Source organism: Brachyhypopomus gauderio, chromosome 3 (assembly GCF_052324685.1).
Source record: "Brachyhypopomus gauderio isolate BG-103 chromosome 3, BGAUD_0.2, whole genome shotgun sequence".
In the NCBI taxonomy this organism is placed as follows: Eukaryota; Metazoa; Chordata; class Actinopteri; order Gymnotiformes; family Hypopomidae; genus Brachyhypopomus; species Brachyhypopomus gauderio.
The window spans coordinates 41,164,138-41,190,195 of NC_135213.1; the positions used below are offsets into that span (position 1 = coordinate 41,164,138).

General features: G+C 41.0%; 2 protein-coding genes across 8 annotated transcripts; one reads left to right on the plus strand and one right to left on the minus strand.

The window, feature by feature from the left end:
- Window positions 1-1,418: 1,418 nt before the first annotated feature.
- On the plus strand, window positions 1,419-10,809 carry ifngr2 (interferon gamma receptor 2). 2 transcript variants are annotated; one of them, XM_076998415.1, is made up of 7 exons: window positions 1,419-1,558; window positions 1,991-2,099; window positions 2,400-2,557; window positions 2,652-2,806; window positions 4,004-4,142; window positions 9,475-9,641; window positions 9,813-10,809. In XM_076998415.1, the coding sequence occupies exons 1-7, from the start codon at window positions 1,507-1,509 to the stop codon at window positions 9,933-9,935; spliced, it is 903 nt and encodes a 300-aa protein (XP_076854530.1). In that variant the 5' UTR covers window positions 1,419-1,506; the 3' UTR covers window positions 9,936-10,809. The 2 variants fall into 2 exon arrangements, with proteins under 2 accessions (XP_076854530.1, XP_076854529.1); XM_076998414.1 differs by having other exon boundaries at window positions 1,450-1,570.
- A 548-nt stretch (window positions 10,810-11,357) lies between these two features.
- il1rl1 (interleukin 1 receptor-like 1) lies at window positions 11,358-25,010 on the minus strand. 6 transcript variants are annotated; one of them, XM_076998402.1, is made up of 12 exons: window positions 24,973-25,010; window positions 24,465-24,871; window positions 23,587-23,662; window positions 23,123-23,369; window positions 22,844-23,006; window positions 17,740-17,890; window positions 17,462-17,530; window positions 17,171-17,294; window positions 13,795-13,928; window positions 13,475-13,612; window positions 12,852-13,016; window positions 11,358-12,653 (listed from the first exon to the last, which is right to left on the minus strand). In XM_076998402.1, the coding sequence occupies exons 2-12, from the start codon at window positions 24,477-24,479 to the stop codon at window positions 12,271-12,273; spliced, it is 1,665 nt and encodes a 554-aa protein (XP_076854517.1). In that variant the 5' UTR covers window positions 24,480-24,871; window positions 24,973-25,010; the 3' UTR covers window positions 11,358-12,270. The 6 variants fall into 6 exon arrangements, with proteins under 6 accessions (XP_076854517.1, XP_076854521.1, XP_076854522.1 ...); XM_076998406.1 differs by lacking the exon at window positions 24,973-25,010 and having other exon boundaries at window positions 23,587-23,625; window positions 24,786-24,945; XM_076998407.1 differs by lacking the exon at window positions 24,973-25,010 and having other exon boundaries at window positions 23,123-23,364; window positions 24,786-24,945.
- Between the last annotated feature and the right edge of the window lie 1,048 nt (window positions 25,011-26,058).

The window sequence follows — 26,058 nt, forward strand, 5'->3', positions numbered from 1 at the left end:
TTTCTTTACCCTGTGTATCATGTCATTTTGGTCTTTCTGCAATAGATGTGTGCCATATTTTGTCAAATGTGATTTTTCACCGCAATCGAAATTTGTCCTCCGTTTTTTACCCGTCTGTGCAGCTCAGGATGGAGTGACACACTCTGCATTCCACATGGTCCACATGGCCTTTACTGCACATGGTCCACATGGTCTTTACTGCACATGGTCCACATGGTCTTTACTGCACATGGTCCACATGGTCTTTACTGCACATGGTCCACATGGTCTTTACTGCACATGGTTCCCACCAGTTTGGTGTGGGGAAATTATGATGGTCCCTCTCCAGCAGCCACCTCTTAGTGCTGGACTACGATGTCTCTTTTGTTTGTTGTCTAGATCGGCATGCTGTTCAGGGGTCTTGTGATCTTCTATTTTTTGATGTACCACCTGTATGTCATTCCTTTGTTTCTTCCTTATAAACCCCATTTCTGTTGTAACTGTTGTGTCAGCTGGGATGTCCTGGGATGTCCTGGGTTCCTGGGTCAGGTCCTCCTGGGCTGGCCGGTCTGTCCCCTGTGGGGTCGGGCTGGTCGTGCTAGACGTGCTTCAGAGCCTCCAAAACTGAATATTACTGACCTAGTCCTTGTCTTCCAGTTCTCTGTGCAACTAGTCTGGTCTTGTTCGGACGTCATACTCCCAATATCCTGTCAGCTAGTTTGGTCCTGTACAGACTACTGTCTCCCAATGTCCTGTCAGCTGTCCCAGCAATAGTTATATCAGCCTCACCCGTCTCTAGTGCTGTTTATTCAAATTTATATATGTATATAGCCTACATACACACCTAAATACGTACATACTTTATTGATCCCAATGTGAAATTTCAGGTATCCAGCAGCATATACAGAGTGAAAATATTTAAAATATGGATAACAAAAGGTAGAAAGATAAACCATAGAACAAGGACAGAAGATTAAATTAAAAATAAAATTAAGAAAAAGTGTGGAATTTTAAAAACATATAAAAAAGATATATAACCTACAGAAATAAATAAGTTTGTGCGGTTGTGCTGTCATGCTTGAATGTTTAAAGATCAGCTTTACTTTAAACATATTTAATACGCCACCATAGACACGATCCAAATTATGCAATAATAACCGAAAAGGTGTGATAGATTACATAATACGTTTGCGACGTTAGCGTGAATATTGAAGTCATACTAAGAACATATACCATGAAGGTTAACACGTTCTCCACAAAAACCACAGCGGATATGTCAGCTGAGCTCGCCCAGCGTCTCTCACAACACCACGGAACCTGGAGTACGGGCTGAACACGTAAAGGAGCGACATTAATGTCGGCTAGAAACACTTCGTCGTGGCAGCTCTTTTAAAAAGAAAGCTGTATTTTCGCTTTTGGTTCACGTAGCGGAAACAGCGACCTCCTCCCCGGTCAGGAGGCAGAAGAGGAGGAAGCAGGAGACACACAGACATGGGGTGGACATGGGTGGAATAGTTTACCTCCATTATGGATCAGCAAAGCCTGTTTGTTTGTCTGTTCTTCCTCGTTATCCGTCGCGGTAAGGTCACAGGTATCTCTAAAACACACTTATGTTACTGTCCGCCTGCGTGGTGTAGTGAGGCCCGGAGTGGTGGCTACATAACACGGGCTCGTAGGTTAGATCGACACGGGCAGCAGTGCCTCGTATTCAGACGTTAATGGAGCAGAAACACGCGTGTAGGACTGATGTAGTGGCAGGTTGGATAAATAAACTTACTTGTGGAAGTTAAAGAGGGTTGGCGGGTTTAACAGTCCGACTTATAGACAGCGCTGTAGTGAAAGGTTACTAAAACGGCGTCAAAAAAGTGAATTTATTATATAACGACGGACATACGATTGACACAAATAGTACCACTATAAATATTGTAGTATAGTATTGCTGTAAATAGTATTACAAGTGAAGATGTTCGTTTCAGTGCATTAACATTCTACAATGTCCTCATTATTTCAGTTTGGTTAACAGAGTTGGCAGCACCGCCACACATCGAGATCAGATCTTCAGTGCTGAGGTGGGATTCCCCCAGAGACACAAACGTGACCTTCTCCGTCCAGTACAGCACGTAAGAGCAGACACCACTACCAACACAACACCTTTACCTCTGGCGTTATAACCTAATGAAAGGAGGTGAAATACTGATTTCATTAAGCACTCAATGACTTTGTCATACTGCATGCCATGATAAGGATCGGATTGGACATTTATTCCATTCACACCCCACACACATGCATCCAAACACCCCTGTTACACCAAATCATATTAGTGTCATCCAAGATGTTATAAGTGTTTTTCGATTTGCTGTTGTAGATCACTTTGATTTGATTTTATAATCAGACATGTTCTTTTTGTAAACTGGACATAGGGTGCCGGTGGGCCTGTGGCACAGTATGACTGGCTGTAGTCTGCTGCACTGTGACTTTCCTGGCGAGCAGTTTTATGGGAAGGTGTTTCGTGTGCGAGCAGAAAGAGGAACTCTGTCGTCGGTTTGGCAGCAGTCAGAGCAGGTTCATTGCGCACATAGTGAGCCTTGATCCTTTCCGTAATAGATTTCAAAATGATTTTTCTTTGACATAAATTTTGTACCACACTGATTCTAACTATTTCTGGTTCACAGTTGACACATGTGCCCCCCTAATAACTTTGACCATTACAACAGACAAAGTGGGTTTGTCGATGAAACACAGAGACAGTAGTTTGAAGAAAGAATATGGAGGTCACATCACCTTTAAACCTCTTTACTGGAAAACAACCAATCCAAATGACATACAGGTCTGTAAAACTTTGTGATCTCCACAGTTTGACTGTGAACTCAAAATGTATGTTTTTCCTGCACAAAGAAACAAATAATTGTCACTTTTCTACAAATTTTCAGTCAAACAATTTTAATGATAAATTTGTTGTCACCTTAAGGTTATTGGACAAAGTCGATTTAAAATAGGGGAATTTGCCATTAACTGCAAAGAAAAACAACAATAAGACCAAACTTTAGTAAAGCTTTCTGAAATCTAGACTCATCAGGACAGATAAAGCAAGCAACCTAGCTACTGAAAGCCACAGAGCTCTTATTTAGGAACTGGACATAACTGAATCAACAATGAAAAATAGTTCAAAGGTGAAACTAAATCATTGGTTTGCTAGAGGTAGGTTACCTGTGCAAAACCGTTTCTAATCAAGGAAAGGAAAAATGACCATTATCTGCAGGAAACTTTAACTGTCTGAAGCAGCAGAGTCTTTAAACCATAATGATAAAGGAGCATGATTATGAAGGCTGGACCACATGAAGCACACCTGTCGAGAGCTAGATTACAGCAGGCTAGATTACAGCAGGCTAGATTACAGCAGCCTAGAGGCACAGAAAACATAATCTTGCACATGTTGAGGTCTGTGGGGTCTTTCGATGTCATACGGCGGCTCAAGAATTAATATAGGATCACCTTGCACTAGCTAAAGACAATGGTTGCTACCCACTTAATCACATTAGGTACAGCATGAGTGCTACAAACTAGTTTGCTAGTTAGCAAAGCTACAACAAAATGCTACCTAAACAGAAGCCACATCTCTATACCACTGATCAAGTGTTTGGAAAGAGACTGATAAACAGTGGAAATATGTAGTTCCTCCTTGGTTGGAATCAATATGAGCAGCCATCCCAACTTCAGATAAGAGTCTCCAACCTTACTGAAGACATTATTTTAAATTGTACTAAAATCATCCAACGATATCCAGGTTTGTTAAATAGTTTGTAATTAGGGATACAGCATGTAACCTGGAAGTATGGAAACTAAATCAAGAAAAATATCTAGCTGTTATACTTAAATCTTAAATTAAGCCTGCTGAGACAGTATCACTGTTTTATTATTCTTGAAGGATAATATATATTTTACTGTAATATTTCTCTCTGTAATGTTCCACTGTAATTTCACTCTGTCAACCTTACAAAGTGTAAGAAAAACTAACAATCCGCAGGAACCTGATGACATTACCAACCCCCTCATCATTTGGGGCCTTGAATCAGGGAAGAACTACTGTTTCCAGGTTGAGTATTTGACCTACAATAAACCGTATGGCCATCCCAGCTTGATTTGCGAAGAAATCCCAGAAAAATGTAAGTTATCTGAGGGTTTTGTACAATTCTTCAGTTTGCTATGTTCTGCTGACTTTGAAGATGTAATGGTGAAGCAGGAAGCAAATGTGGTGTTAAGCAGTGTTTTTAGGAATAATCATTGATAATGTTATTATTGTTATTAGGTGCACAATCTGACAGAAAGAAACTGAAATCTGTTACCTAGGAAACTGAACAGTTTTTTGACACTGAGCTTGGAATTAGTGCTGGGCGGTATGACAAATTCTATATCACGGTATTTTTCAAAATTATATCGGTTTCACGGTATTTGACGGACTCCCCCAAGTGGAATAAGAGTACCCTATTCCACTGTTAGAAAAATGTCTCCATCTAAATATTACATGTAATACAGATTTGCATGGCCCCACATGATCAGTTTTCAAATGGTAGCACTAAAGTAGTGAATGAATCATATAGGATGATAGCAAAAACATTTTATTTAAAACATTTTTCAGACAACATAAAAACTGTAAGTTTATACAACTTATGTGAACCAGCTACACATAATATTATAAATTGCACACCAGTTTGTTAATAACAAATAAGAGGTGTTTAGACATAAAGTAGACAGGGCTGTTTGTCAATGGTTGTATTGTAATGAAAAGTCCCAAATATCTTACCTTTAATTAAATAACATAATATTTAAATAAATAAATAATAACAGTGGTCGAATACTGGGGAGACGGTACTATCTCTTTTAATGTGATAAAAAGCAAATTATTTCGAATCATTTCGACCATGTGTGTATTTGTATAAATATGTAACTTAATTAAGCTGAAGGTGCTGGAAAATATTGAAAATGGACCTTGAAAGTGCTCGAATTCCACCTTGTAAAGGTGTATGAACCCTGCAAACATAACTTGGTGCAAAACACAGTGCTGAAGAGTGGAATGCGTGAAGTTACATAAATCGAGAGGTGCATGAGCTCGCGACGCAATAGCGGAGCCACTGCAATTGGATCATTTTTGCCGCGCGGACGCTTGCGACGAGTCAAGTGTAAGCAGCTTTATGGGTGGTGCAGCAGATTGATCTTGTTACCACCAGCCGCCACAACTTTTGCTCGACAGCATTTGCTGTAAGTAACTGATCCACAGCCAACCTTAGAAACCCGATGTACTTCTGACAACAGATGGCTCCTTTCTTTGGCAAAAGTTCTTTTACTTCAATGTTTGGTAGAATTTAGGGCTGCACGATTAATCGTATTTTTATCGTTATCGCGATGTGAAGTTTCACGATAAACACATCGAAAGAGCCACGATAACTCCTTGAATAACAGCAAACTCAAATTGCATTATCCTCGTCCAGCAATAGAGGGAGCTATTCGCGCTGCAGACTATGATCACGTGACGTAAGTAGGCAAGAGGCAGAGTGAGGCAGAGTTGCCAGGTTCGCGGTTTTCACGCCAAATTGGGCTTGTTTGAAAATCCAGCCGCGGGTAAAAATTCTGGGGCCGCGGGGTGCGGTTTTTTGGGCTACTTTTGAGTTGGGCTACTGCGGAAGTTACAAGTCAACACTAAGAATCGATCGCGATATAATACTTAATTTGTCTCCAGTTCACACTCGCAACACCCCCCCCCCCCCCCCCCCCCGCCGACAACTTACACTCGCAGATTTTGTGCGGAAAACTTTTGTAGGACCTGGCAACCCTGGAGTGAGGTGAACACGCTCATCAGACACGCGATTTGGTTTAAGCCTGGTTGGCGAAAATAACGTAATCGCGGTGGCTTCGCCCGTGTGCAATTGCCTCGCGCGCTGTCGATTCACGAGGTCGTGCACCTCTCGAATTTTGTAAGTTCGCGCGCGCCGCGTCTCGGCGCAATGAGAACAGTCATGTTTGCAGGGTTCATACACCTATACAAGGTGGAATTCAAGCACTTGTATGTCACTTTCAAGGTCCATTTCAATAATTCCCAGCACGTTATTGAATTAAATATTTATACATATACTGAAATAATTCGCTTTTTTATCAAATTATTTAATGTTATTATTTATTTAAAGTTCGCGCGCGCCGCGTCTCGGCGCAATGAGAACAGTCATGTTTGCAGGGTTCATACACCTATACAAGGTGGAATTCAAGCACTTGTACGTCACTTTCAAGGTCCATTTCAATAATTCCCAGCACGTTATTGAATTAAATATTTATACATATACTCTAAATGATTTGAAATAATTCGCTTTTTTATCACATTATTTAATGGATATTTATTTTCAAAACGCCCAATCTTAACGTCTTCACGTTCTCTCATGTTTCGTCCTGGAATTACAAGAGGCTCGTATTTGTTAACGTAATACAAGAGAATTGTTCAGTCAGACAGATATTTGTTGTGAAACGAAGTAGTTACAATTTCAAGCCTTTTCAAATACTTTAGCCTAAATTCCAGCACTTTTCAAACCTGAAACACAAAGCAACATTAAAATTGGTCAGGTAAAAGTTCATTCCCCTGTATTTGAGGGGTGTTTTTTTTTATACTACTAGGCCTACATATCGTTTCGGACAACACTGCAAAGAATGTGACACGGCAAGATTAAACGCTTCCGCCGTTCGCGGAGGTTAACGAGGTGTGCGGAGTCGCTCACTCCTGAAAGTATAAACCTAGATTGAATCTATTGTTGAATAAACCTGCAAAATATTTGAAATTATTCTGGATTCATTACACAGTAAAAAACAAAACAAATTAACGTGCTGCTGTTCAGAGAGACACTACATTTCTGTATTTTAATCTTAATTTATCGTGGTTCACATCGATATCGGGATATCCAACAATGTTATCGCACATCGCAATTCTAGTCCATATCGTGCACCCCTAGTAGAATTTGTGGTTCAGAACGTCCCTCGTTTACAGCAAGCTAGATTTGCGCTCTGTTGCATGTGTGTTTAGCGGCGCAGCAATAAAAAGCGTCCCTTGAGAAACAGTTAACGACCGTGCTGTGTTTAGGCTATTTAAACCGGTATGGCCAATATATGGAAAAATTCTAATCATAACAAAAATAAACACCGGTTTTCGGTGCAAACCGATATACCGCCCAGCACTACTTCGAATACATACGTTATTTGCCTTGGAAACATATGGCGCATTTCCACTAGGGCCTGCTTGGCGCGGTACGGTTCGATTCACAACGGTTTGTGAGTGTTTCCATTAGTACCAGGCCCCAGTTAGCCGGCCCCTTCGGGTACTATTTTCGTACCGACTCGACTCTGTGATGTGGAGGAACAGCATGACACTGATTGGCCAGGGAGTGTCGTCACAGGTTGCATCAGGAGAGCGACTCCTCCGCTATGCTATGGACTCCTCAGCCATTTTTAAAACCCAAGGAGCGAAGTCTGTTCCCTGGTCAAACGCCGAGGTACAAACCTTTCTGTTAATAATCAGCGATCAAAAAATCCAGGGTGAACTGGACGGGGCCACTAGAAATGTAAAGGTTTTTAGCGAGGTTTCCGCGCTAATGGCCACTCATGGCTACCAGCGGTCCGTTCAGCAGTGCCGGTCGGTCCAAGCTAAAAAAGCTTAACGCGATTACCAGGCGGTGAAGGACCATAACGGACGCAGCGGAGCAAACCGCAAAGACTGGAAATGGTTCCAGCAAATGGATGCCATATACGGTCACCGGCCAGCCAGTAACGGAAGAGAAAACGTGCTGGACAGACACGGCAATGTTGGTGCTGGAGGCCACGGAGAATGGTGAGTGTATTGTGATTTCAGTTTTACTAGGCTCGTAAAAGATGTAATATGAACGTAATATGAACGCATCTATTGTAGACGCAGGAATTTAGAGCTGTGTTTGTAGTTATTGTTACCACCACAGTCACTACTGTACAATAGCTAGCTCTTAGCCTTGCTAGTTGCTAGTTAGCTGTAGCCATAAACAAAGCATGCGCAGCGATGACGTGCTACACAGTTTGTGCAGTTACGCTATATCGTTGTTGCTTTCACGGGAATACTTGTGTTTAATATTTGTTATTTTTACGTTCAAGATTCCCCTTCCACTGACGAGGCGAGCGGAGTTGGCGGAAAGTGTTTCCTTCAACCGGGCTTTCCTCGGGGTGCTTGGCGAACTTGTGAACACCATGTGAGACAGACGCCAGTAAAAGCACACAAAATGTTGATTGTAGTACTATAAATATTTATTTCATATAAAGCTATACGTTATTTTTAGGTAATTTGCTTTTTGCACTTTTTTAACTATAACTATATTCTTTACATATGTTGTACTTTAAATATCTATATTTCATAATAAAGTTTGATTTCATTTGATTGTATGACTGATGCTTTTTATGCAGGGTGTGTTCAGCCTGTTTGAGTAATACCAAATTATTATCAATAATTAGAGCAACCACATACAATGATAAAGATAAATAAGATACTATAATGGTATGTGTTAAGGGGCATCGACCGGTGTTGTGGTCGCATACAAATGATGTCACGACACTACAACCCGCGCGCCAACAACGACTCCACCCACATTGTGTTGGTCCACCATTGTAATGGAAACACAACGCGACCGTTCCGTTGCGAATCGATCCGTATCGAACCGTACCGCGCCAAGCAGGCCCTAGTGGAAATGCGCCAATAAGCTCTGAAGTTTGGGTTTCTAGACATTAGGTTTACTGCTTGAATCACCATCATTTATACCAAGATTTATTTACATACGTCCTATAGTAGAAATGCTGTTCTGCAGGTCCCCATGTCAAACTAATCCCATCCGAACAGGCTAGGGTTAGGGTTAGGGTAAAACAGGACTATAATCTGTAAATCCGTGGCACTGATTGCACTGATGGAGCTTTGTGGTCGGACTCGTCCAGAGTCTCATGAGTAGGTGACATTCTGATCTACATGGAGACAAAATAAACATATTGCAGTTTCCAAACATGTTGAATCATGATGAAACGTGCAGCATCACGCCATATTCTCTTGGTGCAGCTGGGGAATGTGTGGACTCTAAACACACCACAGCACCTCCCGCCTTTATTGTGACCTTCTACAAGACGGACAAAAGCAGACGTTCCAGAACGTGTACAATATAATAATTAAAAAACAATATATTTGATATAACCAGGAGATTTAAAAGATTAAAGCTTATCACAAAATACACAAAAACAGAATAATGCAGAAGCCTAAAAAAGGTGTATATCAGTTCTAACATGTAAAGGTAATGAAGAGAAAGTGTGACGGTATTCATGTGTGTGAGGACACTGAGCTGTGTAAATGGCAGATGGCATTCCTTGATAATTGATTTAATTCACTAGCCTTAGCTGTAATGTATTTTTACGCAAAAATTCTAATGCACTTGTTTTGTTTTTGGTCTCTCTGTACAGCTGCTGATCGAACGTTTCGTATCATCATCTCAGGAGTGGTAACTGTGCTGGTTTTAGCCATTTTGGGGTGCTCGTTTTACTTTGTATACAATTATTACCGAAAAATCAAACAACATCTTCATCGATATCTTGAGGCACCTCTGGATATTCCTGACCACTTTCATAAGGTACAAAAGGCTATTTTAAGTATTTAATACATTAAAATTTAATAGCTTTATCAGATTTAATTTTTAATTCTTGGCAGATGAAGAGTGATGTATTGATCTTGTAGGGCATTATTTCTCATGTGATTGTGAGGACACACTGGATTCAAACCAACACCATTTCTTTTCCTCTAGTTTTTGTCAAGTGAATTTTCTGAGGACCAAGTTGATCACCCCAGCAGTCAAGATGAGGAAGTGTGTGACTTCATTTCACTAGAACAGGCTCAACTGGAGCCAGAAGTGGTGGGGAAAGGCTGAAAGGGGGCAGTCTAAGCTCCTGTTTTCCTTCCCTCAAAAGACTTGTAAAGTTTTTTCACATGGTTGTTCACATACTTGTAAAGAGTGTGGTCTCCTAAAGCTGTAATCTAGCATTTCCTTGCTGTTGACTGAGCCAAGGAAACTGTACTAACATGTTTTATGTACTTTACTGATTTGCACTGTTCACATTTCCCCATGTGGCATATAGCTGTTTGGACACTTTTCTGGGTCATTTATTGTTAAAATTATTGGATGCAATGTTTTCTTTGAAAAGTAGCTGTTACTGTTCTAAACACTAGTTAAAGAAAATGAGCGTATGTGGTGTACATAGCATATATCGGAATATAGCACATAGTATAACCAAACGGACAGTGCTAGCCTCTCTGCATTTGTGGACTTTAGTGTTTTCTGATTGCTTCACACTATGTGTACATCAGTCACTCAGGTAATGAATGGACCAGTCTGTCGAGTTTATAATCTTCCTGCTGAACAGGAGTCACAGTTCCATTCAGGGGAACTCGGAGACTTCCCGGTGAACGTGTCAAATTCAAATGTGGGGAATTGAGAGATTTACTGGTGAAGATGTCGGTGTGCATCCTGAAAGTGAAACATTTCAGCCTTAGTTATTTTCTGTTCACCCATGAGTTTTAGTTTGTCTGCTGTGATGATTAGGCTACATTTTATATGAGCCCGTGTTCTACTTTTCGTCTTTGATTAGGTGATTGTTCATCACCTAAAAAATTCAGCTGTTCAGCAACTACATGTGCTAGCTTCTTACAATAATTATTTACTTATTTTCATTGTGCAGTAAATAGTACTTTTTCAGTATTATATTTTATCCCTTTGTTTTCCATTAAAACACTATCAGATTTCAGTTATCATTATCACATTTGAGTTTTTATACAAATTAGAGGTGTCTTCAACTAAGGATTTTCATAGTCGAATCTGATTCGTCAGATTTTCCCTTTAGTCGACTAATAGTCGAATCGGGGTTTTTTTAATTTTATCTAGAGCACCTTAAACGGGATCCCGTTCTCATTCAGGACTTTTTTCCACTTTAAAGTAAAAACCTAAAACACTCAGATAAATGAATAAACATGGTAGGTTGGCTTTATTCAGCTTTTATTTATCTATTTTTTAAATTTATTTTTTATTAAACGTTGGAGAACATTAACAAAAAAAAGTCTCCGTCAGTGCGCAGTGCGCATATCGACAGGCAGACACTGTGCAAAATGTCAAAAATATTTTAAAAATAAAATAAAATATGCCTGCCTGAAAATATAAAAATAATTGCCACAAAACAGCAAAAAAATAAGTAAAGGTTCAAGTAACAGGGTTTAAAAAGCAAAGAACAACAACGAAAAATGTTTATAGGCCTACTTGCTGAGATGCGACGAGACGAAACGACAAATGGCTGAACTGTTGTTTTTTTTTTTTTTTTTTTTTTTTTTTTTTTTGCCTTACGCATTTTAAATGGTATGCCATGTTGGTTGTTGTCGTGTGAAATGAAAGACGTTGATGACATAACTTGCACTTTACTGTTTGATTCATCTTTATCTTTTTCAAAACACTCCCACACAAAGTTTTTTTTTTTAACTCGGCAGATGCTGCGTATCCTGTAGCGTGTTGAGCTCCGCTCATTTGGATTGTGCAACTGCAGGGTGTGATATATTAATGTGTAGTAAGGAAGAAGCCTATTGTTAATGCACACACATAATTTAAAAATATTTATTAACAGAAATTAGGATGATTTTTTTTGACAAAAGGCTATATATAACGAAAACAAAGACATTTAATGTAACAACTAATGCTTAGCAGCATCCTTGGGCACCCCCATGCAGTTAGAATGGTACATTCGACTATGACGTTCATAGTCGACTAGGGGGTATAGTCGACTATAGTCGAATCAGCGACTATTGCAGGTCATCCCTAATACAAATACTGTACTTTCACTAACAGCTAATAGCTATGTTCCCTCCATATGTTATATCTGAACATCTGTCTAAAATTGATGTGCTGAAAATGCCTGGCAATAATTATGTTTTAAGTAACTGGATCAGTTATGAATCGTCCTAGAAGAAGATTACAGCATGTGTGGATCATGATTTATTTTACTCCCACTTATCAACCGTTATGGACAAAGTGAATACAGTTGTGCCTCTGCCACATGCAGTAGTATAGATTACTTAATGGGAATGAGGTCTGCGTGTGTGTGTGTGTATATATATATATACAACATTTTAAAAAATGCCTGCAGTTGGCAGGACAAAAAACAATGTTGCTTGTTCTGGATGACGGTGGATGTGCCACTAAGGATGATTTGTCATCCGGTCTTTTAAGCCTGCGAGAAGTTCGGACTGGGTGGTCTGGGTCTTGGCTGGCATGCAGGTCCCGCAGGAACTGGCATCATGTAGCGCACCTGCTTCCAGAAGCGCGAGGCAGGCTGAGCTGCGTGTGGACTTCCTCTGTCCCATCTCAAGAGAGGGGTCTTCCAGAGCAGATGCTGTAGACCCTGGGGAAGCTCCGAGTTCTCGCTCATACCTCCCAGCTGAATGAGAATCGCTCTCATCTCCTGCTGGACCAGTACCTGGTGCAGTCCCACATGCCAGGCGTAATCTTGTGGGGTCATGACCTTTTGACCTTGGCACACCCCTGGCGTTAGCACCACTATGAGCCTCCGGCTGAGCTGAATTCTTGCATCAGTAAGCACCAGGCAGTCTGGTAATGTCATGGAACAGGGAAACGAAGGGAAGACAAGATGAACTGTTATTAGTTACACACTGTTACTACAGCTGAAGAGTCCGTGGAACATTTACACACAAAATGTTACAACATTTAAATACAAACTAGCTTAAAGGACAATTTGCCCATGTATGTCCACATGAAAGGCTCACAGAAAAGGGCCAAAGCACAAACCTTCTCCAGGTAGGTCATCTCTGCCCTGAATGAAGAGTTTAAAGCCGCACTTGTCCTCCAGAACAGCTGGGAGAACTGTGCCGATGAAATTAGCTAAAATAATTTCTGTTTCCTCATCCATTTTGTCCTTCTGATAGACCACGTAAGCATCATACACTTTTCCATCTGAATATGGAAACATAAATATTTTAAATGGTTTTAAAATCTATGACCTTAGGGGTGGTAGTTGATTCAACATTTGAACAAAACATTCTTGTATCTTGTTTTTATGAGAAATTTGAAATCATTGCATATTTTGCAAAAATCGTCCTTCACTGAATATTCCTTTCATTGTTGCAAAACATATTTCACAAAAAAAAAAATTTCTTGGACTGGTAGGGCATTCTCATTGTTCCTTATAATCCAGACATTACTCTTTTCTCATATAAGTTTCAGTGTGACACTTATCAATTGTTAGTTTAATAACATATTATGCACACTTAATGTAAATGGCTTTTTTACTATTCAGTTCAAATGCAGTAAAAGGAGAATATTGAATTCAAAACGCCCGCACGGAGGGGGCAGGTGTAGATTTCTCCCACTTGCTTAAAATAATTGTCAATATAGATTTAAAAGATCTTCACCATCTCTTTTGTTCCATACAACCCAGAAGTTTCTGAAGAACAAGACCAGATCCACAGTGAACCACTTTGTTATACCAACAGTGAGCAGAAAAAGAAGGAAAAGGCACAAAAACATCACAACCAATGGCAGAGCTGATTCTGAAAAATAAGGAATTAAAGCATCGGTGAGGAGCAGTACTAGTTTATGCTAACTAAATGTCGCGTATTGGAGGTCATTTAAAAAACTGCTTCATGGCTTTGTGTTTGTGTGTTTACATGATTACTGATATCTGCATAGTAACTGGCCTGTAGTAGCAGAGGCTCTTATGAGCAGAACTTACCCCTGGATCTGAGAGTGATGAACACCTGGACCCATTTACGTGAATCTAAGGCTAAACAACGAAACACAGAGTGGAGGTCCAGCTTCGAAACCTTCCTGATAGTCAGAACTGACACAACTGTCCCATTTACTTTCCTGTAAAGAGATCACAGAGGGCTTCATTTCTCTAGATCCACTTCTATAAACACTTCTAACCCTAACCATTACCACTTGTTGGCATCATACTAGCAGGCAGGACAAAAAAAAACAACAAATAACAATTTTTTATGGAGTTCATTAAAGCTGGTTAAGAGCTGTCTATAGGTTTAACATGTATCCCTGACCCTAACCCTAACCGTAACCTAACCCTGACCCTAACCCGAGGAGTACAAACCCTGGCACTGGATTGTGTTTTACAGAAGAATCATGTGTCTACTACATTTAAAACTGAAGCAACTGTAGCTAACCTTCCATGCAGTGGTGTAGATCACAGATTCTTCATCATATAGATTAAAATAAGGTCACCTTACAAAGCACAAATACAAAAGGACAGAAAAAAACAATATGATACAGATAGAAAAGAAGGAACAATAGTGTTGAATGAAAAGGTCTTAAACTGAGTTTGGATAGAATCATTGGGGGAGGGGACAAGAACACAGCTATCAAGTACTATGTCTCCGAAATATGACAATCTTAATGACCATGATAATATATATTTGCACTCACCGGCCACTTTTTTGGGTAAACCTGTCCAACTGCTCATTAATGTTCATTAATGCGAATGTCGAATCAGCCAATCACATGGCAGCAACTCAATTGTCAGGCCCATGATACCTATCTGTCCAATCATATCCATGCCTGTCTCTTCAGACGAATCTAATCCAGATCTCTACACTACCCAGAACACCACGTGGGCTCACATGACTACCCGGCATTCAGACTCACCGTCCTATTGAAAGTCATTCCTTGCAGAGTATTTGACGAGATGTGTTCGTCTCTTCAAAGCATTAGCCCGTCTAGAATTAGTTTGATCCTTGCCTTCCTGTTGATTTAATCCTTTGTTTGGAGCTCTGGTGTTTGGTCTCTATTTGTCATTACCCATTTGGACTGTTTCTTGACCCTGTTTTTGTTAAGCCCCTTTGCAATAAATCCTGTTCTACATCTGCTGTTCTGTCTGGTTGTGACATCAATGCATTTAGGCATGTAGACATGGCCAAGACGATCTGCTGCAGTTCAAACTGAGCATCAAAATGGGGAAGAAATGTGGTTTAAGTGACTTTGAAGGTTGCATGGTTGTTGGTGCCAGACGGACTGGTGTGAGTATTTCAGAACCTGCTGGTCTACTGGAATTTTCACACACAACCATCTCTAGAGTTTACAGAGAATGGATCCAAAAAAGAGAAAATATCCAGTGAGCGGCAGTTCTGTGGGCACAAATGCCTTGTTGATGCCAGAGGTCAGAGGAGAATGGCCAGACTGGTTTGATCTGATAGAATGGCAGCAGTAATTCAAATAACTCAGTAACTCTGTTACAACCGAGGCATGCAGAAGAGCATCTCTGAACACACAACACATCGCACCTTGAGGTGGATGGGCTACAGTAGCAGAAGACCACACCAGGTGCCACTCCTGTCAGCTAAGAACAGGAAATTGAGGCTACAATTTGCACAGGTTGACCAAAATTGGACAATAGAAGATTGGAAAAACGTTGCCTGGTCTGATGAGTTTCGATTTCTGCTGCGACATTCGGACGGTAGGGTCAGAATTTGGCGTCAACAACATGAAAGCATGGATCCATCCTGCTTTGTATTAACGGTTCAGGCTGATTTTGTTGGTGCAATGGTGTGGGGGACATTTTCCTGGCACACTTTGGGCCCATTAGAACCAATTGAGCATCACGTCAGCACCACAGCCTTCCAGCAGGATAACATGCCATGTCATAAAGTGCAAATCATCTCAGACTAGTTTCTTGAACACCACAATGAGTTCACTGTACTCAAATGGCCTCACCGGTCACCAGATCTCAGTCCAATAGAGCACCTTTGGGTTGTGGTGGAACGGGAGATTCATATCACGGATGTGCAGCTGATAAATCTGCAGTAACTGCATGATGCTATCATGTCAATATGAACCAGACTCTCTAAGGAATGTTTCCAGTACCTTGTTGAATCTATGACAAGAAGGATTAAGGCAGTTCTGAAGGCAAAAGTGGGTCCAACCTGGTACTAGCAAGGTGTACCTAATAAAGTGGCCAGTGGGTGTATAACTATGTCCAGATGACCCATAGTTTATGACTGTCATGACTATGATTATCCTTAGTTTATTGCTATGCTATTCATCGTTCTTTTTATCAGACGCAGATAGAGTGATACAATGGCATGCTGTCACATCCAGAGGCGTAGAGCAAAATTCTGGGGCCCCACCGCAAGGAGGCAATGAGGAGGCCCGTGCATGAGCTAAAATCTCGCGAGCGACCGTAGCGCGCGACCCTGCGCGAGCGGTGTAGGCGTTTATACTTTCGCGAGCGTCGCGAGCGTCACTGCAGTGTAAATATGGCTTTGCAGTGTTGTCCGAAACCATACGTTAACAAATACGAGCCTCTTGTAATTCCAGGACGAAACATGAGAGAACGTGAAGACGTTAAGATTGGGCGTTTTGAAAATAAACATCCATTAAATAATTTGATAAAAAGCGAATAATTTCGAGTATATGTATAAATATTTAACTAAGTTTAACGTGCTGGGAAATATTGAAATGGACCTTGAAAGTGATGTACAAATGCTTTAATTCCACCTTGTTAAGGTGTATGAACCCTGCAAACATGACTTTGTTCATCGCGCTGAAGCGCGGCGCGCGCGCGAAGTTACAAAATTCGAGAGGTGCACGACCTCGCGAATCGACAGCGCGTGAGGCCCTCGCGCACGGGCGGAGCCACAGCGATTACGTCATTTTCGCCGCGCAGACCCTCAAGTATAAACCAGGCTTAAGCGTGGGGGAAAACATTAACATCACCCAGGAGGATGACTAAACAACAAACTCGTCCTAAGGCGGGGCCCACCTGTGTTTGGGGCCCCCCCGCAGTGCGTGCCTTGCATGCCCCTCCCCTACGCCAGTGGTCACATCCATGCTTGCACACTAAAGTCATGAGTCATGAGCACCAAAACCACGAGGAGGGATGTAAATATTTAGAAAGATCAGCAGGTGAAACACCATGACTGGTTCTGAAAATGATTTTTACATAAGTTGCATAATGCAGGAAGAGAAAGGCGAGCGCTGCAACTGATGGAATGAAGTGATATGTGCAGGTCACTTTGAGCATGTTCGAAGCTTTGAACTGAACTGTAGTTTAGAGGTTTAGCAGGAAGTGTCGCAGTAATCCACATGCCAGGTTGTTTTACCTTGTGTAATATGAATATCCCTTTACTCCAACCAGTCTGGTGTCATTTCTCACCCAAAGAATTGTCAGCTGATCCTTTACATTGGTGCCAAAAAACACAGAGCATTTAAGCACCAGCTCTGCTCCTGATAAAAAGGGAACAGGAGTGTGAACTGTCATTTCATTTGTTGATTTTGATTTCAGTAATCTGTAATCTGTAATCTGTAATCATGTAATCATGTAATCTGTAATCATGTAATCATGTAATCATGTAAGGCCTTCTGTTGGTTGTTTAATAATGATGCTGATTCACCTAAATCTGTGAACTCTATGGAGTTGTTAGGAGGAGAGAGGATTCTCGGAGGATAGCTTCTTGCAGGCTCTGTAGACAGGACCAACATCTCTCAATTAAAATGCATATAATAATAATAATAATAAATTTTATTTAAAAGCGCCTTTCAAGTGACCCAAGGACACTGTACAATGTAGCATATCCCATAGAACAATCTGCTATGCTGTAGGTGTTGGCAATCAAAACAATAGTTTAAAGGTATGAGGTGAGTGCAAAGTTGAGGGTTTAGCAGAACATACCAACGATCTGCAGCTGATGAGATCCACTGGACTTGTACGTGTGACCATGGTGCTCCCAGCTGCAAACACAGGTGTAGATACCATCATCTTTCTTTGAGGTGTGACGAACACGAAGAATCTCCTCAGTCTGGCCAGGTATTAGGTGGAAATCCTTAAAAACACAAAGTTTACCTATTATATTAGTGAACTATGCAAATCAGCTTACAAACACTTTTGCATTGTATTTTATTTTTAGAAATATATGCCAGGGTCATAAAATTATAAATTAATCCAAAGTGATTAATACCATTTTAGGTACTAAAATATTATACATACTGTAATGTATTGTTGAAAATGCATATGTGGTGTGCGTTCTGTGTGTGCTGAATGGGCACCCGTGCTGAGAGGCGGGAAGTGTGGAAAAGAGGCGGGGTTCCGCGAACTGAATAAAGAGAGTAAGCGCACGTTGAAAAACCAGTTTCCGTCTCGTTCCTGTTATATTGTACACAATATAAGTACATTACATGGTGTCAGAAGACTGTTAAGAACGGTAACTACGCAGCCATGACCACGCAGTTTGAGCATCCGAAGATTGACTGGGATGCCGCGGATTTGTATCAGGAATTTCAGCGGTTTAGCTGCCACGTCAGCTTCGTATTTGCAGGGCCCCTCGCCGCACTGCGGGCGAAAGAGAAAGTCGGATGGCTAGGTACGTGGATTGGGGAGCAAGGAAGAGAGATATACAAGACGCTACAATGGGAGGATGGCGAAAAAGAAGATCCCGCGAAAGTGCTGGACAAGTTCGCCGGGTATATCAGACCGAGAAAAAATAAACGGATCGCCAGACATCGCTTCAAGCAGAGGAAGCAGGGCGCAACGGAAAGCTTCGACCATTTTGTGAAGGACCTGAAGCTGCTTTTAATGGACTGTGAGTATGCAGACGCAGACGACATGCTGATAGATGCAATAATAGCCGGAGTCAGAGAGAAACGCGTCCAGGAGAGGCTGTTAAAAGGCGAAGATTTGACCCTGGCTAAAGCAGTCGAAATTCCCCAGCAATTCGAAATGTCTCAAATTCAGATGCGAATTGTTAGAGAGGAAGATGCACAAGTGGCGCATGTTTCAAGCAGACCTAGCTATAATAGCCAAATTAAAAAGGCGTACAGTCACAAGCGGCATAAACCCGTCCATCCAACGCAAACCGCACAAAATAAAATGAATAACTGTTCAAGATGTGGTAAAGATCCCAAACATAAGTGGAATGGAGGAAAATGCCCAGCAAAAGGCTCGTTGTGCTCATGCTGTCAGAAACCAAATCACTGGGCATCAGTCTGCCGAAGCAAATCTGTAAGGGCAGTTAACGTAGAGGCAACCTCCTCACAGAATGATGAGGACATTCTGGACATAAACCTGACAACAGAGGATGTTCCCATAGCGGTGCATATAGATGATAAGTGGGTGGTAGATATTTATGTCCTGTCTCAAAAAGTGCAGTTTAGGATAGATACCGGTGCAAGATGTAACACTTTGATTAAACTGTTACCAGTTGCTAAAACACATGGGGGAACTAAAGAGTTCCAAAAGAGTGCTGAGAACTTACTCAAACCACAGAATAAAACCAGTGGCTGCTGTCGACCTTCCACTAACCTATAAAGACTCTAAAGGCACTGCAGAGTTTGAAATAGTGGACATCGCACAAGAGAATGTGCTCAGTGGTGAAACAGCTGAGGCCTTTGGCTTAATTGCTAGGCTGGACTCTCTAAAAGTCAGCAGTGTGGCAGATGATGTAAGTACGGTGAACAACGGCTCCACGAACCTGAGCCCACCGCCCGGGTTAGAAAACTTTCCTGAACTTACACGCACTACCGGAACACTGCCAGGCAAATACACAATTAAGATCAACCCTGAAGCAAAACCAGTGGTACATCCTGTGCGCCGACAACCAGTAGCTCTCAGAGCGAAGATCGTGAATAAGCTCAACGAGATGGTGAGTGATGGCTACATCACCAAAGTCAACCGACCAACTGAGTGGGTGAGTTCTATGGTTGTGGTCACAAACAAAGACAAACTCAGAATATGCATAGATCCAAGCGACCTGAACTGTGCTATAAAACGGGAACACTATCCAATGCGCACGATCGAAGAGGTTGTATCCACTATGCCCAATGCAAAGGTGTTCTCTGTCCTAGATGCAAAGTCAGGTTTCCTACAGATCGAGTTAGATGAAGCATCATCTTTTCTGACAACGTTTAACACCCCTATTGGGAGGTTCAGGTGGCTGAGGTTACCCTTTGGCATAAAATGTGCACCGGAAATATTCCAGCGCATCATGGACCAGATGTTGGAGGGCATCAGTGGTGCAACCGGCATAATGGATGACATTCTCATTGCAGCACCCACAGTAGAAGAACACGACAAAATACTAAGGAAAGTTGTGGAAAGAGCCACAAATTACAATCTCAGGCTTAACTTCAGTAAATGCCTCATCAGACAGCCAGCAGTACCATATGTGGGACATTTAATAACTGCTGAGGGATTAAAACCAGATCCTGCTAAAACAGAAGCTGTGCGATGCATGCCACCACCAAGCGACAAAGAAGGTGTCCGTCGTTTCTTGGGGTTTGTGACATATTTGTCAAAGTTCATTCCAAAACTTAGTGAGATTGATGCTCCCTTAAGACAACTCACCAAAAGTGATGTGGAGTTCGCATGGGATCCGGCGCAGCAGCAGGCGGTACACAATATTGTATATTATATTGTACACAATGTAAGTACATTACACATACATTTGCAGACATTAAATTCAGATCACTTCAGATCATTTGAGCATTTCCTGGCATGCTTCACTCATTTTTATCTTATATTTGGCTTCTTTGAAGGATCTGATAACATTTCCTGTCAGAAAACTAAAACGTATGATATACCCTGCAGTTCCAGAGTACTGTCAACAGTAAAGGTACCCTACAAAAACACTAGAACAATAACAAATTTCTATTGATCATGGATACAGGGAGCTTTAAAAATCCAGTAGGTGTCTTTTTATATACACAGGAGCAGAAGTGGGCATTCCTGGTTCACAAAGTAAAAGTCCCCACCAAGATTTTGCTCAGGCTTCTTGGATTGTGTTGATTTCACTAATTTTACCTGGCTGGCACTAATTATAAAATCCATCAAGCTTGAGTAAAATCCTGGGAAGGAGTTTTACTTTCTGAACCTGGAATGCCCACCTCTGTACAGGAGGCAACTTCATTTAATTAACCAAAGACCAACTATGGCCTTGTTCTACTTAAATCTGCTAATGTGGATGCTGGTGATATTATATGCATCCACATTAGAAATTTTAGGTTGGGTGGGAGACTTGGCATGTAAAATGTAGTAGAAGCAGCTGGACAGTTGATTTAATTTATTTAAAATTTGAAACAACCATAGACTATAGAGTCTAGACACTCTAGATGAGTCTAAATGCTCTAGGAGTCTAGACACTCTAGACGAGTCATATGACTTTCGTCTAGTGGTTTTTCCAACTTAGAGTACCTTGTGTTCAGGACTATCTATACTACCTTGGAGACTCCAAGCAACTACGTAGCACTTTTGTAAGTCGCTCTGGATGGGAGCGTCTGCTAAATGATATAAATGTAAATGTAAAATGAGTCTAGATGCTCTAGAGGAGTCTAGACACTCTATATGAGTCTAGACACTCTAGATGAGTCTAGATGAGTCTAGACACTCTATATGAGTCTAGACACTCTAGATGAGTCTAGACCAGGGGTCGGCAACCTTTGAGACATGGAGTGCCAACTTTAACATGTCCAGTCAATGAGTGTGCCACTATGGCGGCGAGTTTAAATTGTTGACCGAGGAGAGGAGGAGGGGGGGGTCTCGCGCTACGGTCACTCGCGAAAGTATAATCCGTTAATATAATAATTTTTATTAAATTATATATATTTTTGCTGATGCTGGTCCAGCGTGTCGCGTGCCAGTGATTATGCCTCGGCGTGCCAACGGTGGCACGCGTGCCATAGGTTGTCGACCCCTGGTCTAGACGCTCTAGATGCAGTCCTGTCCGGACCCAATCTCATTCCTGATTAACTGGATACGGACCAAAACAAAACCGTAGCATTTATTTCAGGGCTATTGAAAAAACACTCCGTCACGAGTGTTAGCCACCCCCCCCCCCCCCCCCCCCCCCCCCCCCCCCGGTCAACAACTTATGTTCGCCACGTTTGTCTAAGATCTTTTTTAGTTTGCAGTGCAAACAATGCTCATGCATCAACTTGATCATTCTTTTAAATAATCTTCTGAATCAAGAAAAACTAAATGTGCCTGCCACCATTTGTGTTTTAGAACTGCATGTATGAGTACCATAGAAATGTGTGAATGTGTTTCAACCTTCCCAAGTTCAGCCATGTCACTCCCTTGCTGTCCTCCCTCCACTGGCTTCCGGTAGCTGCCCGCATCAAATATAAAACCCTGGTGCTGGCCTACAAAGCAAAGAATGGTCCAGCTCCTCCTTACTTGATGGCCATGGTAAAACCCAGATGCATACCTAGAGCCCTCCGCGCCTCAAGTATGTCTCGTCTTGACCCTCCATCATCCAGGACACATGGGAGACAAGCATCCAGACTTTTCTCTGTCCTGGCTCCAAGGTGGTGGAATGAACTTCCCTTGTGTGTCCGAACATCGGAGTCACTTGCTGTCTTCAGACGCCGACTGAAGACCCACCTCTTTCAAGTGCACTTTGCATAATTATGCTTTGTCTATTGCACTTTATCGTCTCTTTCCTCAGGTATTGTGCATAATTGGGTTATAGGAATTGTTTACTGTCTTTTTCCTCAGGGGATGTGTATATTCAGGTATAATTGTTAGGTATCATTTGACTTTCGTCTAGTGGTTTTTCCAGCTTAGAGTACCTTGTGTTCAGGACTATCTATACTACCTTGGAGATTCCAAGCAACTACGTAGCACTTTTGTAAGTCGCTCTGGATAAGAGCGTCAGCTAAATGCCATAAATGTAAATGTAAATGTAAATGAAATAAGAGCAACTTGTGTTTATTTATTAAAACACTACATTTACCAGTTTAAATGAATCAGTGCAAAGTAATTGTTTTGTTTTTTTTTTTCTTACCTTGTACCAGGTGAGGTTTTTCTCTTGGTTTTCACAGACTGGACATAACATCTCAACTGTTGCTGTTTGTTCTGAGAAGTTTCTATACAGCTGGTCGGTGTGGAACTCCCCATAGACCACAACATCAGTTTCATACTCATCACACTTATCATGTTCATACCACCTGCCAAACACACCATAAACACCTCAGAACCTTTACACAAGCAATGTTTAGACATATGGAATATGTATAACGTTTGTATACAGTATACAGCAACTGGTTTATATGTATATAATGACCAGCGTGTGATGTAACGGCCCGTGTCATTTATAGCTAGTGGCAGGATGTACAGGACTGCTCCATGGTGATGTACTCTGGACGTCTCCTCCACTGGGATCTGCTGGATGCCGTTGCTGTTGTTTTTGAACCAGGATATAAGTGAAGCGTTCAGTTCACTGCTGCATTTGAGGTTTGGGCAGGGCAGATACAATCCTTCCCCTGTTACTGCCATGACTTCCTGATACGTGTCCTGCAGTTCACACTGCACTGAAAATAGACACATCAGTTTTATCCACAGCATTATTTTCTTAAAAAAGGGAAATATATCACTAACAGATACAATCACAGGTGCTCCATATCTTTATATAATAGTTACTGAATGAACTGTGAGTCAGTAATATGTGGTTAATATTGAAGTTATTTTATAACCTTGAACTTGTCATGTAGTCTAACTCATAATGTTCATTCATCACTACACCCTCACCTGTAGAATTTGTGAACGGAGAGGTCATAACAAGTTCGGCTAGGAAACAAGCACTTATCATCAATAAGCCAGTCATCTACAAAACATATAAAAATTGCTCTTAGAAAAAGTTCTGTTAAATGTAAAATCCTATTTCCATCCTTCTGTGAAGCAACACAAAACTGATTCATGTTCTATAAAACTATTTTGAAATTCTTAACACTGCTTAAAGACTCTGTAACTCTGTACTGTGCAGAGTGAAGTCAGTACTGTGAAAGTATGTGCACTAAAATGACATCATCCACCATATTTCCCACATTAGCTGGTAGAAAGACATTCCAAAAAAATTTATTTTAAATAAAATTTGATTTTATTTAATTAGCTTTTAAGAGCTGTAGCCTATTTTATGCACTTTATATAAACAACCTAGGGTTGGAGTTAGAGTTAGAGTTAGGGTAATAGGGTTAGGGTTAGGGTTAGGGTTAGGGTTCGAGTTAGAGTTTGAGTTAGAGTTGTTAACAGCACCCCAATAATGGTGTTGCATGTTTTACTGATGTCACGGTGAGTGAGGGAGAGGAAGTCAAGAGCTGTGTGAACACTGAACATTTAATACACCTAACAAACAATGCAACACATAAGATTCACCATGACACATACAAACACAAACGCATACAAAGACAGACAACGGGAAATGACACGAGCAGATTTATATACTAAGGAAGGAAACTAACGTAGGGAAAGCTGACACGGGTGGATGTGCAGTGCCATTATAACTGACTATCACTGCTTTTTAATCTTTATGTGTTATGTTTTTGGTGATTATTACATCACATCCGTAGTGTAATAAAGAAAATGAACATTAAACATATTTCAAAAATCATAAACATGGAATTTAATACCAGAAATGATCCCATCACAGTATCTGGTAACTACTAGGTAGGAGAAGTGAAGAGAAGATGGATATATTATGATACACACATACACACACATTGTATATAGGCTATTAAATGTGCTTCATAAATAAATAAATATTATCTTACCTGTACATTTCATGTAATTACTCTGGGGGTTTTAATATATTTATTCCTTTTGTATGTACCTTTCTATAAAGAAGCTATTTTAATAAAACATAATTTAGATTTGATTTCCGTTAGCCAGTATGTAGGGTTAGTGACTGACATTAAACTGTACTAGCACAATACACAGTTATGTTTTCCTACCTTGTTTGGTCAGGGTTTGGTCCCACTGACGAGTCTCCACATCTGTCTCCACGTTATATCTCTCTTTCACACAGCGTTAATATCCCCTGATTACAGATAAGACGAGCACATGAGCATGTGAGCACTGTATCTCTCTAGTTTTGGGCTCCTCCTAGATATTACTGTGGCTACATACAACGTTACTTACAGCAAGACTCTGGTGTCTCCGCTTGTGCTGCTTATTTCTTGATAACTTGTTTCCTGAAAAATAATTTCATAATCAAGTTACACAAAGTTGCAGGAAACTCAAACTCACAGAAAACAAAAATGTGTGGGTTAACCTCTATACACTAATAAGCAGTATTTTTCTCTTTTAGTAAACTCACTGTTTAATGGAAATGCAGCTGGAGCCATAACACCACATGTATTGCTCATACCATGTCTTCATAAAGCCTTCATTAAGAATTTTCCTGTTTTGGTCGATAGTCAATGCTGAAATTGAACATGGCCAGTGATGTCAGTAATATGTTACTAAGTAACGGGTTACTCTAATCTGACCACTTTTTTCAGTAATGAGTAAACTAACGAGTTACTATTTCCAATCCAGTAATCACATTAAAGTTACTTATCCAAGTAACTGTGTTACTGTTTTTGTCATTTTTCTTAGTAGAAATATATATTTTTGCTTTCTTCTTGCATCTCAGGGAGTGACACCTGGCCTATGTGACAATTAAAGGCTGAATTATACCCATTTGTCACTTGTCACTACTCGATCTGAACCAGAAACCCAATTTTGGACTACGCAATTGAACGCAATTTCTGATGTCTTACGGCAGACCCCGTACGCTTAGGGCCACCAGTCTTACGTATGCGTGAGACATGTTGCTTATCCAGCCCACTGGCAGTGTTTAAAACAATTAGACATCATGGTTAGTTAGTGCCACAGATAATAACATTTATCACCCAAAGCCAAAGAAAAGTTGCAGTCTGCCATAAGAGGTTGCGTTAAATCATACGCATGCGTAGTACAAATCGGTAACGATATTTGGTAGTATAAAGAAATACCCCTCAAAAACAGGGGAAGGAACATTTACCTGACAAATTTTAATGTTGCTTTGTGTTCCAGGTTTGAAAAAGGCTGGAATTTGGCTAAAGTACTTGAAAATGCTTGAAACCGACTCCCTAGACACTCCTAGACCCCCTCCAGTTTGCTTACCTGCCACGCCTGGTAGTTGAGGACACCATCATCTACCTGCTCGACCGAATCTACGCTCACCTGGACAAGCCAGCCAGC